Genomic DNA, 15,467 nt, shown 5'->3' with positions numbered 1-15,467 from the left:
GCATTAACGCAAAAACTAGGGAAATCTAAAGAAAGAGAGGCAAATAGAGATGTAACCTTAAAGCCACAGATTGCATTGTCATATTTTGCATTTTAAACCGGTTATTCATCTTAAATCAATGATAATGTGTATTATAATTAGAATTGAAGCTAAACACTTGCGTTAGTGTATGTAGGAATAACAACTAGAGTCAGTATTTACCAAACTTCTGCAATATGCAATGCAATATTCTATTATTCTTGAATTAACAAAGCCTGTGATGCTTCCTGATCATGTTTTTTCCACAGATTTTTGCAGTCAGCACTAAAATAGAGATACATTTACTCAAATTCTTAGCTCATTAAGTTATTAATAGTTTACAATTTTTGTTTATTTGACAGGTAATGTTAATTTTTAGATACTTTTCCAGTAATATTAGCTCACAATCAATTATATATTGTGATGAAACTACCAATATTTTGTATTTACTTGCAACAAGTTTAAAGTGTGACTTGCATATGAAAGTGGGTTTATTTAACTACTTTTGTGTTTCATTTTGCATTCTAGTGGGAAATATTGTATTTTATAACTACACTGCATGTATTTGATTAGTGCTGTCACCTTGCTGCTCCATCTTTTTATTCATTTGCTGACATGGATACCTAAATAGTGTTGCTTTGGAGCAGATAACAGTTAAATTTGAGTGAACTGAATATTAATTTACAGTGATTTTTGGATATACTGTAGGTCTGACCTGCCAAACTGTCTTCGTGCCATCATTTGTTAAGAAGCTGCTCCTTTTTTCTGTCAGTTAATACATCAAATGAGGTCTTTCCCCTGATTCTGAATGAATTTATGATCTGTCGCTTGTGTGAAACTTTGGCCTTTCAACACAATGTAATTTACACAACTATAAATACTTCACCCGCTTTGACCATCCTGCTCAGTTTCACTCTGTGCCATTGGGTGAGAACAACTGGGTGCCTCTATGAATAGGAGTCCTTGGCTTTGGGTTTTGCACTGGCTGCTGTGGTTAAGACGTATTTTACAGAGCTCTCCTGCTCTGAAACGTAAAGCTTACGCAGCAGAACAAAGGCTTTAAACTTATGCAATGACTTACTGTTGAACTTCACCTCCCAGTTCAACAAATCCTATCCGAGCTTTTTATTTCCTGAGCAGCCTGAAAAACTGTAATTTCACAGCGCATTTCCTTGAGAAAACAGTGAAGTCGCAGTGTGCCGGAGCAGCAGTGAATGCAGAGACTGTGTATTGACAGAGTCCCTCCACAGTATGGAATTGCAGGGAGCTATTATTAGATATAGCCTCTAACAAGCCAAAGATGAAGTTGAAGCTAACTAACTGCACTGCAGCTGAGATCCATTATGCTGTATTCAGTATCTAGAGGAGCGGCACTAAAATGGCTGATACTCAATGTGCAGTGAAGGTCAAGTCGCCCGCCTCTATAAATGTAATGGTCTGTCCCCCAGGATGTTCCACACTGCTTGGCATTTCCACTATCTAAAGCTACACCGCCGCTCCGCTGACCGGCTCAAATCTGCCACAAATTTGCATGTGATTGAATGCCACACATGCATCCGACTACTAGAAGGCCTCTAATGATATTAAAATAGATGGGAGGGGGGAGAGAGTGGGGGAATGTTTATGAATGGAAGGAATGAGGTTTTCCTCCCTGCTGGCTGTAGTGGCAGTCATATGGCTGCCTGAGATATCACTTACAGGGGACACTGAACCCTGCAGGTTGAACAAACAGCTGATACTGACACTAAACGGCATTAAAACCTCCCACGTCTCACTTTGATGCATCAATTCATTCAGAAAACTTTTCCTGATTCCCCCCTTATTTCTTTCTTTTTTTTAACTCAATCATCCACCGTTTCATTTATCCATCTCTTCGAGTCAGCCTCTTGAGCGGGCGTACTTATGCCATTATCACAGCAGTACCTGAAAATAATCTGACATGATTGTGTGTTTCCATGGCAACCATGCCAACGTCTCTAACAGTTTCCCAGTTCCTGTCTACATATATAATTATTGCCACAGATTACAGCGCCAAGGCTGCAGAAATGAGCGGAAGGAGCAGGCAGTCGACCAGACAGATATGTGATCAAACTGTCTTATAGTTCTTCAGCTGACAGACATTTAAGTACAGCTGCTGTCAATTTGCATAAAATCAGATATATAGAAAGTATTCTCGGGTTTTTATATAAAATGCTGCCTTCATTTAAGTCCCTTATGCATTCATCATACACACCGTACTGAAATTCAAAAATTGATGTCTAACAGATTTTTTGACATGAATATGTATATAAATACATACATAATATAGCTTGAGTTTAATATTAATTGTGTAGTAGATTTAAATCGTGATGAATCGTTACTACGTGAGACACCATCATCAGTGTGACTGTGACTAGGACAGCATGATTTTTTTAAATTGCAGCTTTAGCGATTTGCTAATTGCATTGTTTCAAACTGATTTTAATTGTTTAGCTCCTAATTTTTTAATGCGCTGAACTCTGGCTAAAAGGATTAATCAATTTGTCAATTAGCCACCAGCTAGTAATATAAGTGAAGTGAATCAGCAATTTTTAAGTAACGTTGAAGCAAAATTACAAAATATATTAAGAAAAATAAATACGAAATTCCAATCAAATTTCCAATTTCATGCACAAAAAATCAAGAAAACCTGGAATTAACACACATAACATTCTTCCAGGTGTTACCAATACCTGTAAAAAATTACAACCGTACATATACTGTTGATATTTCACTATTTAGATTTTTTTTTCACATCGTTGTGTCATATCTGCTGTCTAAACACTGCCTGCAGTTCAGCCAAGAAAACCCTGAATTTTTCTTCATGTGACTGTTGGTTGCTGCAGAGTCACTGATGGCTTTTTGGTTGTGAAAATGCAGATTTTTCTTTTTTTTTTTTTAATATATATATTTTCATAGAATCTGATTAGTGCAAACTGTTTATTTTTTTGGTGAACTATTGGATGGTTTTGATGAAATATCATGATTTTAAGCTTAGACTTAGCTGGAACCACACTCTGAAAGTGGAAAATCTTGTATTTCTTTATGTTTTTACATTTTATGGACCGGTTGGACAAAAATTCTCACAGGTGTTAAAAATACTGCGAAAAAAAAAAAAATGTGTTTTTTTTTTTTTTTAGATGAAACTGAAAACAACAACAAAATGATAGTCACACATGATTAATCCCTGGAACATTTACTAGTTTCATTTTGAATTTGTTTCTATATTCTCCTACCTGCTCTGTTGAAACACATCCTGCAGTTCAGTCGAGAAGTCAAAATTTTTGTCATGTGGGTGTTGGTCACATTTTCTTTTTATTTATTTACAGAATCTGGTTAATACAGATGGTTTATTTATTTTTTGGCAAATTGCTGAGTTTAAATATCATGAGTTTACAAATATGTGCAGCTGAAATCAAAAATAACACGTGATTAACGCATTAAAGTTGTAAATCCCACTAGTCTTCCTGTTTTTCCAGATTCGTAGTAAATTGTATCATTTTGGAACATTTAAAAAACATGAAAGGAATGCCTTCAAAACCCTCTGTGGGCTCATTTTGTCACTCAAATGTAATGTTGATTAATCGACTAAAAAAATCCACACATTAATCGATAATAAAAATTCCTAGATTAGCGAAAATCCTTCACTTATTAATTTTAATAATTAAATTGCAGTTGCTTTAATTAAATCAAATTACACTGCGGCTCTATCTTCGTGTCAATCACCATCCATTTCTCCCAAACCCTGCAGTATAAATGTGAGCTCACTTGATCTGCATCCTCGCAGCTTTCTGCTTGTTTGTTTGTTTGTTTGTTTGGTGGATCAGCTGCCATGTGCGGGTCTCAGGCTGGGGATAGCCTGCTGCGGGGGGGGGGAGAGGAAGAGGGAGAAAAGGGGGGATGCACGGACGTGAGAACCCCTTGCAAACCCCCCATCTGCACGTCATGGAACATTTGCACAACAGGGACCTCCCACCTTAAAGGCGTGCAACAGAGAGCAGACACAACAGAGAGATGTGCACCCTGCACCGGACCCACCAGCTCAGGTGACAAATACACCTACCCGCTGCCGCCGCCGCTGCTGCTGCTGCGGATCTGCCGGGGCAAAGGTGCACTCGATCGGCTTGAAAAACACGCCACGGCCGCGGTGTGGAGTTGCGGAGAGCGGAGTCTTACCGGTGTTAGACGCTCCTTACTGCGGCTTCAGACGGAGTGTTGTTTCCTCGGGTCGTCGGTGCACAGCGGGGCGCACGGATCAGTTTCACAACGGCGGGTTCTTTATTAAAATGTCACAGGAGGCGGATCAGGTGTTGTTCTATGTGTGGACAGCAGAGGGCGCCACGGGGAGGGAACTGAAATAACCCCAAGCTGAGAAATGATCAGAAAACGTGGCTTCTGCTGGAGTTAATGCACAACACATCAACAGAGATCCAGCTGCTTTATTTCAACATCTGTACCCCAACCAGTTTCTTTTGTTTTTACTGAATGTGGCCTAATTTTTTTACTGCAGTATAAAATCCTATACCTCTATGGAAACAACACAACCATGACTAGAAGTAGAAAGAACTCAAAAATGTCTTTTGTGCAGTACGACACGGTTACAATGCAATAAATCATTAAAAGAAGTTTATTTATGTTAGGAAAAAAAAGCAAAATCCCAGAGTTTAAGTGTGCAATATTTTTCCAAGTGGGCACAGGTGTTACCAGTAATAATAATAGTAATACATTTTATTTCTATAGCACTTTTCAGGGCACTCAAAGATAGTTTACAGAAAAAAAGGCAAATAATAAACAACAAACAAATAAAAATAGAACAACAGTGGAAACAGCCTGCAGGTCAGCCAAAAAGTCTTAGAACTATCTGGTTCCTACAAACACTTTATTTAATAATAAATCCAATCCAATTATTCTTCCTGGTTTCCCATGTCTTATAAATGGTGTCACTTTGGGTGATTAAAAAAACAAACAAGCAAAAATAACCCAAATAGTTTACCTCATTGTTGGCTCATTTTTCACTGCTAGATGAGATCCTGCACCTCTATGGAAACAGAACAACCATGGGTGGAAGCAGAGGGAGCTCAAAAATGTATGAGAACGTTATAATGCCATAAATTATATTAAAAAAGAACAAGCTAAAGATTAATTTCTTTGATTATTTGCTTTGCAAGAATAGAAAAATACAGAAATCAACATGAAGAACATGTTGATTTTAGACTCCAAAGTGTTGTCAATACAGGAAGAAATAGTAGCTCCACTTACTAGAGATATTTTACTACTAATTTATAAAAATTAGTAGTAGGGCCGACAGCTTGGCCCTCTGTAAACGGTTTTGGAGCCATGCTTTGTTTATTTCATTTATTATTTGCCTTATCTGTTGCAAACTGTTTATCTTCTAGTGAATTTTTTAATTCGATATGTACAATAAAATGATTTTGATCAAATATTACAATTTTCAACTTAGATTTAGTTAATTTTCCAGATGGAACAGCTTGTGGTTTTTTTTTTTTTTTTTTACAGTTTCAGGCTCTGATAAATTGTGTAATTTTGTTGATTTTTTTTTTTTTTTTTTTTTGGCAATAACATGCCTGTCAAATCCCCTGGTGGGTTTTGGGGTTCATATGGTTGAACATTCCTTCACCTAAAGCCACACTGACCAGTGCGACAGATTTCTTAAAAATCACGGAATATGTAAAAATAGTAACAAAAGTGCAGAATTTTGTACCAAAAATCAAAAGCTCAAACATATTCCCCGATGTTTTGACATCAAAGGTCATAAATGTCACATCTAGTCATTAGTTTAATGCACACATGGTATAGCAAGGTTTTCATAGATGTTTCTAGACTTAAAGATGACTTTTCACTCACACTGTACAACCTTTATCATAATCATGTAAAATGCTTATTCTTGATTCCCTGCATGATTATTTAAAAAAGACATTTTTCATCATAGTACAAATCACAGTACCATGTGCCCTTTTTGTTCCCAGAATATCACCGATTTCATGACAATACCAGTTGTGTTCAGTAATTTGAACATATAAGAGTTGGGTCGCTCTGTCGGTTCCTCTTTAGGTTCCTTTAAGTGGCACCTGTCAGCCTCAGTGTCCAGGCCCACTGGCATGGCATCTGGCTGAAGGACAGCTGGGGCAGCAGAACCTGCAGTCCGCTGGGCTTTACAGGCTCCCACTGCAGAGACCCGTGACCGAGAAGCTCTACCTTTTTTAGAACAAAAGCAACACATGAACAAGCCTGACATGCTGACAAAGACAAGAGAGTAAAAAAAAAGAAGAGAGAAGTGCTCCATGAACAACCAGTCAACCTCATGGAGAGTGGTTATTGGACATTGTAACAGGAGGGTTTGACTCGTTTGTGGACATACTGAACTTCAATTATATAAAGTTTTTTTTTTTATTGCAATCTGTAAAACCAGCTACTGATGTAGAATTAACTGCTAACTATTTTTTAAATTAAAAACACAGCAAAACAGCACAAACATGGCTAGACGTAGACAGAAATTAAAATAGTCTTGTGTAGTAGAAGACATCTATAATGCTATAAATCATGAAAAAAGAAAACAATAATGTTGAAAAGTTTTTCTTTGAATATTTATCTTATGAAATAAAATAAAAAAGTATCAACGTGTCCTATTTTTCCAAGTTTCTTCAGATGTTACCAATATTGCGCGGGGGTGGGGGGGGGCAGATATTTTACTATTTACATTTTTAATTTCATTTTATATTTGTCTCCTGTCTGCTCTGTGTAAACACAGCCTGCAGTTCAACCCAGTTCATCTGAATAAAAGTAGAGATTTTGACACTTAATTGTTGGTCACAGCTAATGAATTAATGGTTGTGCCGAGGACTGCAGAATTTTTATTATTTTACAGAATTTCGATAGATTAAATGGTTCATTTATGACTAATTTTTAATGTGACATGTAGACTAAAGTGATTTTGATGAAGTATCACAATTGTTATCTAAAATTTGGGTAATTTCTGTCTTTAAATTCTTTCTGTTTTTACAGTTTCTAGCACTGATAAATGTTGTAATTTTAGAATTTTTGTGAAAAGATCCCTTTCAAACCCACTGGTGAATTTTTGGGCTCAAAGGGTTAAAGCAACAAGCTGCCACCTGCTTCCAATGCTAGGATTTGCTGCTTTTTCTTTTGTAAACTGAATATTTGATGGTTTAATGCTATTTTTGAAATACCAGACTCTAGTGGGAAGTTCTCACTACTTTCTGACACTTTTAGACAAAACTATTGATCGATTAATTGAACAAAAACAAGAGTGAGATTAATTTTTCTCCCACTATACAGTGACTTAACCAGCATTAACATGCTAATCACTATAGTCTCTTCATACAGATATTACTGACTAACAGCACGGACTTTAGTTTAAAAACTTAGACATAAATCCAACCCCACTCTCTACTGCTAATTAGTAACCAACAACTTCATGGTTCAGTGGTGTCAGTGCTGAGGATGTACTTCACTCTGGATCAACACTTAAAGAAAATGCAACCGTGCAGGAACTGGAAAGTGTTTTATTGACCAGCATCCAATAAACACCATGTTTAAAGATTAATAGTAGATTTTTTAGAGGTGAATCTAGAACTGAAATCCCATCCGATAATTAGTTTTTACAACAACACATAAACCTTTCTGACTACATTCCATATCTTTGGTGTTTCAGAGCCAAGCACACCAATATTAATACACTGTACCTGCAAGACGCTAATAACCTGACTTAAATATCTGCAGCGCTCCAGTCTTACCTGAGTTTGTCCTTGTGTAACCACCGGTTCATTCAGAATCACTGATCCGTTATTCGGCCACTCGAGCAAAATGGCAAAGATGGACTTTTCCTGAGGTCTGGAGGTGTACCTGTTGAAGGCAAGGCTCATTAAAGAACTTTGAGGATATAAACTGGAGCTAAACGTCAATGTACAGGTTGTTATGTGAGCATTAAATATAATTAACAATGTATAATTATCAAGAATATACAGCATGCTGGTAGGCATATTTATATATTTAGCATGTGCCACATTTGCTGTAACCATCACTCCAACAATCAAGTTCCTTCGGCCCTGATTTGAGACATTTAATATGTACTATCTGCAGATCTGATCCCATACCACTTTTCAATATAATACATACTTTGAAGTAGTGTAGATTAGCTGTAGTACTTGTTTGTGCCACTGTTTTGTACTGTAGTGACCAGAGGTGATGGGCAGATTCTTGTTGGCAAACAGAGAGCATTGTGAAGGTTTAACCATAAGGCACCATGACAAAGACTTCTGTGACACTCAGTGAAGTCCAGCTAGACCTCAGTTTACACAGTAATTCTATATCCTTTCAGCTTGTGCAATAAAGTCAACATACTGAGGTTTAACTGACCGTTGTACTTCACTTCTGTAAATAATGGATAATTTGTTGATTGATAATGCTGTACCTAAGAAGAAAATATGGGAAACAACGTCCACTGGTTGTGGAGCTTCCACCTGTCCATCTCAAGCTACATTTTTCATTGACAACAACTTAAACTCTACATATTACACAGACATATATTCATTAAATACACTGCCTAGTCAAAAAAAGTTGCCACCTCGATTTAACTAAGCAAATAGGTAAGAGCTTTCCATTGGATAATTACTGTAGTGATGAATATGTTTCAGCTGCAATAACTTATTTAACCCTAGCTGATGCAGTGAGGAGCTTCTCATTTCTTAAACAACCATGTTGGAAGACATATCCTGTGGTCATAGAAAGGATGTTCATCCGTCTCAGAAGGGTCAAATTATTGGCCTGCATCAAGCAAAGAAAACAACTAAGGAGATTTCTGAAACTGCTAAAGTCAGGTTATGAACCATCCAATGCATTATTAAGACCTGAAGGATAGTGGAGAACCATCATCTTTGAGGATCAAACGTGGTCGGTCATGTGGTCTGATGAGTCCAGATTTACCCTGTTCCAAAGTGATGAGGGCATCAGGGTAAGGAGAGAGGAGGATGAAGTGATGCACTCATCATGTCTAGTGTCTACCAGCCTGTGGGGGTCAGGGTTATGATCTGGGGTTGGTCAGGTTCAGCAACGTTACTGTATGTTCCCAAAGAATGAGGTCAGCTGACTACCTGAATATACTGAATGACCAGGTCTTTTCATCAATGGAGTTATTCTTCCCTGATGTCATGGACATGTTCCAAGATGACGATGCCAGGATTCACGGAGCTCACATTATGAATGAGTGGATCAGGGAGCATGAGACATCATTTTCACACATGGATTTTTTAGGTTCCTTCTCAAACTGAATTTCCCAACATTGGAGGTTTCATTTGGTACAACGAGCCTTTTTTTTTCTTTTACCCTCTGCTATCCCTACCCAGATCCCAACATGTCCTTTTTCTTTTTTCTTCAAGAAAGGTGTGCGCAGCACTGCGCAGCAGCCGGAGCTGTCATTGGCAGGGCAGCTCAAATGAAATTTCATTGTATATGAAAATGTGCAATGACCAATAAAGATTGATTGACCTCCACAGAGTCCAGACCTCAGTCCCACTGAGAATCTTTGGGATGTTCTGGAGAAGACTTTGTGCAGCAGTTCGACTCTCCCATCATCAATATAAAATCTTGGTGAAAAATGAATGCATCTTTGGACAAAAATAAATGCTGTGACATTGCAGAAGCTTATCGAAATGATGCCACATTGAATGAGTGCCATACCCAAAGCTAAAGGCAGTCCAACAAATTATTAGAGTGTGCTTTTTTTTGGCTGGGCAGTGCATAAAGGCTCTGCAGGACACTATTCTTAGACAATTTACCCAGTGTTGGCCATTGTAAGCCAACCCTAGCGTACCAACAGAAATGGGAACCCACCAGACATGTGGAGTGACGCTTTCTTTCTGAGCTCGCCACGCTGTTGTTTTGTAAATCGCCTCCCCGTTCACCTTCAGCCACTGACCCATCTGCCTCAGACGCTCCTCAAAGATCGGAGCAATTCTTCCGTCATGTGTCGGGCCGATGTTCATCAGCAGGTTTCCTCCGCAGGACACAGTTTCTACTAGTGTCTGAAAAACACAAAAACATACAGGAGTTGAAGCTGATTTGTGCGTCTGTTGCACATTAATACATCATAATTGGCTGAGTTTAACACATAGCTACTAATAAACAAAACTACAAAAAAAGGCTTGGAATATAAAGATTTCTAGCTGGACGGGGGTCTTCTTTTAGGGAACTGTTGCTCAAACTTGCAAGTTAAGCCCCTCAAACTGGTCGATTAATTGATTACATGATTAATTAATTAAATAAGGGCTTTTAATGTATATTGATTTTTTTTTAAAAGCATATAGTGCTAATAGTTCAGAGGTTTCAGCTTCTTAAAAGCAAATATTTGCTGGTTACCCTTGTCTTCTACAATAACACACTGAATATCATTGGGTTATAGCCCGTTGTTCAAATTTTAAATATGTTTTCCACCGTTTTCCTGACAATTCAAGACAAAAAATTAAACCTTTATTCTGAAAATCAAATACAAATGGTAAAAAAATATTATTTGCATCTATTTTCAGTGATTCTTGCAAAAACAGTTAGAGGAAGGAGGGAAATGTTAATTAAAAACGTGTTTTGGATTATGGTTTGTGTTTTTACACAAAGTAAAAGGGAAGATAGATAGTAACAGGATATATGTCTGTCTCAACAAACACACTCAAGGCCTTCTTGTTTTCCAGGGATTTTGGCTGCTACACTCTGCATTTACCAGCAGATGGAGCACTACTGCTTGTTTCTGACATCAAGAATGTATGAAAAGCCGTAAGAGGTGCTCGGAATATGCCTTCCTATGAGGTGTAATCTGGTCAAAAGCTCCAGAGCAAGCAAGTTCAGATTGTTTTGCTAACAAATATCTGTCACATTCATTTCAGATAATTACAGCAGATTGTGATTACCACAGAATCATAATCTTTTTTAAAAATTGTATATTTTTGCATCTTTGTTGAATGAAAAAAACTCTTACTAGTCTCAACTGTTTTTGTTTTTCACACACTAGACTCTATTTAGTAGACACATTTCTAACAAGACTGTTACTAATGGTTGGGAATGACTGCAATTAATGATTTTCTAAAGGAATTAACTGTTACAAATACAGTGAAAAATAAGATGAAAACACCCAAAATGATGTTTTGACAGCTTATTTTAACTAGCGATCCCAAACTTAAAAATATTCAGTTTACTGTCATTTATGACAAAGAAAAGCACCATATTGTCACATTTGAGAGGCATATTTTTTCTTGAAAATGACTACAATTATGAATCGATCATTAAAATAGCCATTTAATCATATTTTATATCAAGTTCAGGAGTTTTGCTGCCTAATAAAACAGGTCTTAAACTCTCACCGCCACCAGCTCCTCGATGCTGAGGTAGTCGCTGAGAGGAGCGTTTCTTCTGTAACCCCAGGACTTGCTGTCGATGGTCATGCAGTTTTCCCATTTGTGTTGGAGCAGGTGTCCTGGCTGGTAGCGATCGGTGCAAGTGTAATAACCGCCGTGGGTGCAGATGGAGCCCTGACCCCACCGATCATTTGTCACCACAGTGTCTCGTACTGGACTGTAAAGAAGAGGTTCAGTTTTTTTACCTATGATGAGAAAACAGGGCAAAATAACTTCTTTTCCAAGTGTACCTGTCATTATAGAGCCAGGCCAAGAAACCTGTGCTGTTCCAGTATTTGTCAGGAGCGTCTCCGTCCCCATCGGACCAAAGCACCTCCGGTTTGTACTTGACAACGAGCTCGTAAAGCTCAGGCAGAGTTTTAGTGGTGGGGAAGTAGTTGGTAGTAAAAACATTGGCAGCGTCCTGCTCAAATAGTGGGTTAAACCACTCAAACAAAGAGTGGTAGAGTCCTAAACGCAGGTCGCTGTAACTGCGTAGAGCGTCCACCACCTCGCCCACCAGGTCTCTCTTTGGTCCAACGTCTACGGCGTTCCAGTTCCATGAGTTTTTTGAGCCCCAAAGTGTGAAACCTGAGAAGCACAGCAACAAAAAACAGCTCCTGTGTGACTGAAACACTGATACTCCCAATAATACACTTGATGTTTGGTCTTTGTGCACAAGCTCTTATCAAGCATTATAAAAACACAGTTTTATTCGTGTTGTACCTTCGTGGTGTTTCGTAGTCAGGACGATGTACTTTGCTCCCGATGAGACAAAGATGTCCGTCCATTCTTTGGCGTCGAAGAACTCAGCGGTGAATTGAGGTGCAAAGTCTTGATACTTAAAGTCTGGAGGATAATTCTTCTGCATGAAGTCAACATACGGGTTTAGTTTCTGCTTCTGCCAGTACCACCTGGAACACAAATTGAATGCAGAAAAGGCTCTATGTGAAACATTTACTGTAACTTTTTGGGGAAGTGAAAGAATGTTGACAAAAGGGATAGTACAATAACACAAGATGACACCCCCAGATGTGCTTAACTTAATTGTAAGTCACATAAAATAAACCTAGAATATATCTACTTAAAGATATTTTAACATTAACCTCCTATAATATCCTGAAAATGTTAGAATTCTAAATTCCCTATGTAATAACAGGTTAGATCCATGATTGGTGATTACAAAAATTTAACTCTGGGAGGTTTCATGTTATAATAAAAGTGTTCTTTTAGCAGCCATACTGGAGCTTTTAATCCTTAATCTTCAATCGGCGATCTGAGGGTAAATATTTCAACATTTATAGCAAATGATACAAATGAACACATTATATACTTCATTATATTGCATTATTTTTTTGAATTGTCCCTTGGTGCTTGATTTTTGCATTTAGTTTTACATATTTAAACACAGAATAAGTAACTTATATGCACTTCAGTCTGCAAAGTGGTGCATAATAATCATCAGAATGCAGAAAATGAACTATTTGACACTCCAGTTCACCATTTAAAGTGTTGTTTGAACTTTAAACAACTTTTTCCCACCCTCGTCAATTGCCAGAAAATTAAATGACAGCAAATTTAATAATCGAATACTAGTTGTAGTCACTTTTCAAGTCAACGTGCCACATGTTCCCTGGCTCCAGCTTCTCAAATCGGACGATTTGAAGATTTTCTTTGTTCTATATGGCAGTAAAGTGAATATTTTGCGGTTCCGGTCGATAAGGCACGCAATAAAACGTAAATCTCAAATTTACCAACTCCGGTTTTTAAATGAGTTTCATGACATCTTACTGACCAGAAATGTGACCGCTGCAAACTTCAACGGCTCCGTGGCGCAATGGATAGCGCATTGGACTTCTAGGTTAGAGGCGAAGAAATTTAAAGGTTGTGGGTTCGAGTCCCACCGGAGTCGCTTTTTTTCAAGTCCTTACTTCGGGATCATTAAAGTTCTGTCTTATGTTCTCTGATCTAACTGTATTTTAGTTGGGTAAATTATTGAAGTTTTCCCCAAATGCTCAACTATTACGAAGAATCTCGCGAAGATATTTCTCCAGTGTCAAGTTTATTTTGTAAGCAAAATATAAAACAAATACAAGTGATGAGATTTTTATATATTTTATATATATTTGTCACACAGCAAAGTTGCACTTTTTTAGCATTATGCTTTTTAAAAATGATAATTTCTAAAAATCTAAATATGCCACAAATAATCGAAATAAATAAGACAGATGTTGGTCAGTAGAACAACCTCATATGAACTCCAACTGCTGATGAAGACTATGAGAGATGATCAAGAGCTCCAGAAGAGCTACCAAATGCACCATAAATTGAGGTTTTTCAGCCTAGATTTCTCTATGTCATACCTATATTTTAATCTGATTCAAATGCTTCCAACCCACACACAGTATTTGGGGTTAATTACACGCTATAGTACATTAATTACAAATAGGAATGTGTATAACTAGTATAGCTGCGGTTTCCTGGATATCAAGGGCTCATAAATTTGAGATTCTGTGATATTATATTGGAAAAGGAGCTCACCAGAACCACTCGCTGCCGAAGCTGGGCACAGAAAACACCCCCCAGTGAATGAAGATGCCGAACTTGGCCTGGTCGTACCACTGGGGCAGCGGTCTGGAGTCGATGGACTTCCAATTCGGTTCGTATTCGGCTCCGCAGGTGCCGATCAGCAGCATCGATACGAGTAAATAACCCACATTTAGAGCCATTTTAAGGCAACACCAGTTGACGTGACACAAATAAACGGCTCGAAATCACATGATATCAACATGACATCAACATGACGGAAATGAAACAGACAAACGGAGAAAATGCTGCGCCTCAAAAACTGAAAAAAATGCAGCTTCTTCTGGGAATGTTTGAATTACACCAATTTACTCACCGCTGAGGTTCAACTAATCAAATTTAATAGACACCGCTCCTCTGGGCTACGCGGAGTTATAGATGTAGCGCGCCAACGTGTCCGCACATGCGCACTTCATTTTTATATCAGGAAGCCGTTATTGTTTTGGTTTTGGAGCATGCCGGTGTTCCAGTTTAACTGGTTATCAGGTTAACTGGCGATAGTTTCCGTCTCCAGGGTTAGGGTTACGCCCATGTCAACTGGGGATAGTCACAATTTCACACAGGCTTCCTGGTTAAGAACGAGTCAGACAACTTTATTGTTTCACCAAGAAAACCCACAACATGAAAGCACGTCCGCTGCTGTGTTGTGTGTTTGTTTGTGTGTTCAGTGGAACACATCCAAGCATAACTTCGAGCTTAACTCGGGTTTGTTCTCAGAAACACTCCGACCCTCAGCAGCCTCCCATCAGAACAACACGCAGCAAAACATCAGCTGGATTTGCTAAAATACATTGGAACAAACTGAGACCACATTGTTTAAACTAGTCACTCAGAAAACAATAAAAACTCGTTCAGCCATCCACGTCCTGACCGTCATTCAGAGCACATTAACCACTGACAATATTTTTTTAAAGGAAGTGAAGGGATTGTATCTGGTAAAAAACAAACAAAGGTTTATTCGCGCTACACAATGAGCCACGAGCACCTATTGCATGTATTGAAGTGACTACAGTCACATTTGAACGTTACAGCTACAGATATTCCTGTTGGACTCTGAAGATATTGTGCTGCCATATTTGTATATTTAGCCTACATGTACTCTAAGGTGGATTAGGAGCATGTCATTAAATCAGATACTGTCAAACACCACAATTCACTCTAGTCTTCCTCTGCGATATCTTTAAAAGTATCTTCTGCCATTTCTAAACCAGCCAGGGTGTTTGGGAAGACACAAATCACACAGATATATTGTTTGTTTTGACCAGGTCGGATCCCTTCACTTCCTTTAAAAAAGAAATATTGTCAGCGGTTAAAGTGCTCTGAAATGACGGTTAGGACGTGGATGACTGAACGAGTTTTTATTGTTTTCTGAGTGACTAGTTTAAACAACGTGGTCTCAGTTTGTTCCGATGCATTTTAGCAAAT

General features: G+C 38.1%; 2 protein-coding genes and 1 non-coding gene across 4 annotated transcripts in view; 2 read left to right on the top strand and 1 right to left on the bottom strand.

Moving 5' to 3' along the window:
- The window catches only part of LOC111578615 (putative deoxyribonuclease TATDN3), a 69,159-nt gene that overhangs the window by 44,239 nt on the left and 9,453 nt on the right, over positions 1-15,467 (top strand). The window lies entirely within an intron of this gene.
- On the bottom strand, positions 4,646-14,314 carry fuca2 (alpha-L-fucosidase 2). Of its 2 annotated transcripts, none has more exons than XM_035955193.2 (7): positions 13,998-14,314; positions 12,183-12,370; positions 11,708-12,047; positions 11,424-11,634; positions 9,907-10,097; positions 7,812-7,920; positions 4,646-6,248 (listed from the first exon to the last, which is right to left on the bottom strand). In XM_035955193.2, the coding sequence occupies exons 1-7, from the start codon at positions 14,183-14,185 to the stop codon at positions 6,210-6,212; spliced, it is 1,266 nt and encodes a 421-aa protein (XP_035811086.1). In that variant the 5' UTR covers positions 14,186-14,314; the 3' UTR covers positions 4,646-6,209. The 2 variants fall into 2 exon arrangements, with proteins under 2 accessions (XP_035811086.1, XP_023141291.1); XM_023285523.3 differs by having other exon boundaries at positions 4,646-6,252; positions 13,998-14,312.
- trnar-ucu (transfer RNA arginine (anticodon UCU)) lies at positions 13,280-13,368 on the top strand. The gene is given in 2 exon segments: positions 13,280-13,316; positions 13,333-13,368. It is a non-coding gene; the product is annotated as a tRNA-Arg (tRNA).

Source organism: Amphiprion ocellaris, chromosome 20 (genome assembly GCF_022539595.1).
Source record: "Amphiprion ocellaris isolate individual 3 ecotype Okinawa chromosome 20, ASM2253959v1, whole genome shotgun sequence".
Lineage (NCBI taxonomy): Eukaryota > Metazoa > Chordata > Actinopteri > Pomacentridae > Amphiprion > Amphiprion ocellaris.
This window is presented reverse-complemented; position numbering and strand designations above follow the sequence as displayed.

Excerpts from the sequence above, each read along its gene's own strand:
- fuca2 (XM_023285523.3), bottom strand. The coding sequence starts at position 14,185 with ATGGCTCTAAATGTGGGTTATTTACTCGTATCGATGCTGCTGATCGGC. Across the intron at positions 12,371-13,997 it reads TTCGGCAGCGAGTGGTTCTG|GTGGTACTGGCAGAAGCAGA; the intron begins GTGAGCTCCTTT and ends TTTGTGTTCCAG. Across the intron at positions 11,635-11,707 it reads GCCTGGCTCTATAATGACAG|TCCAGTACGAGACACTGTGG; the intron begins GTACACTTGGAA and ends TCTTCTTTACAG.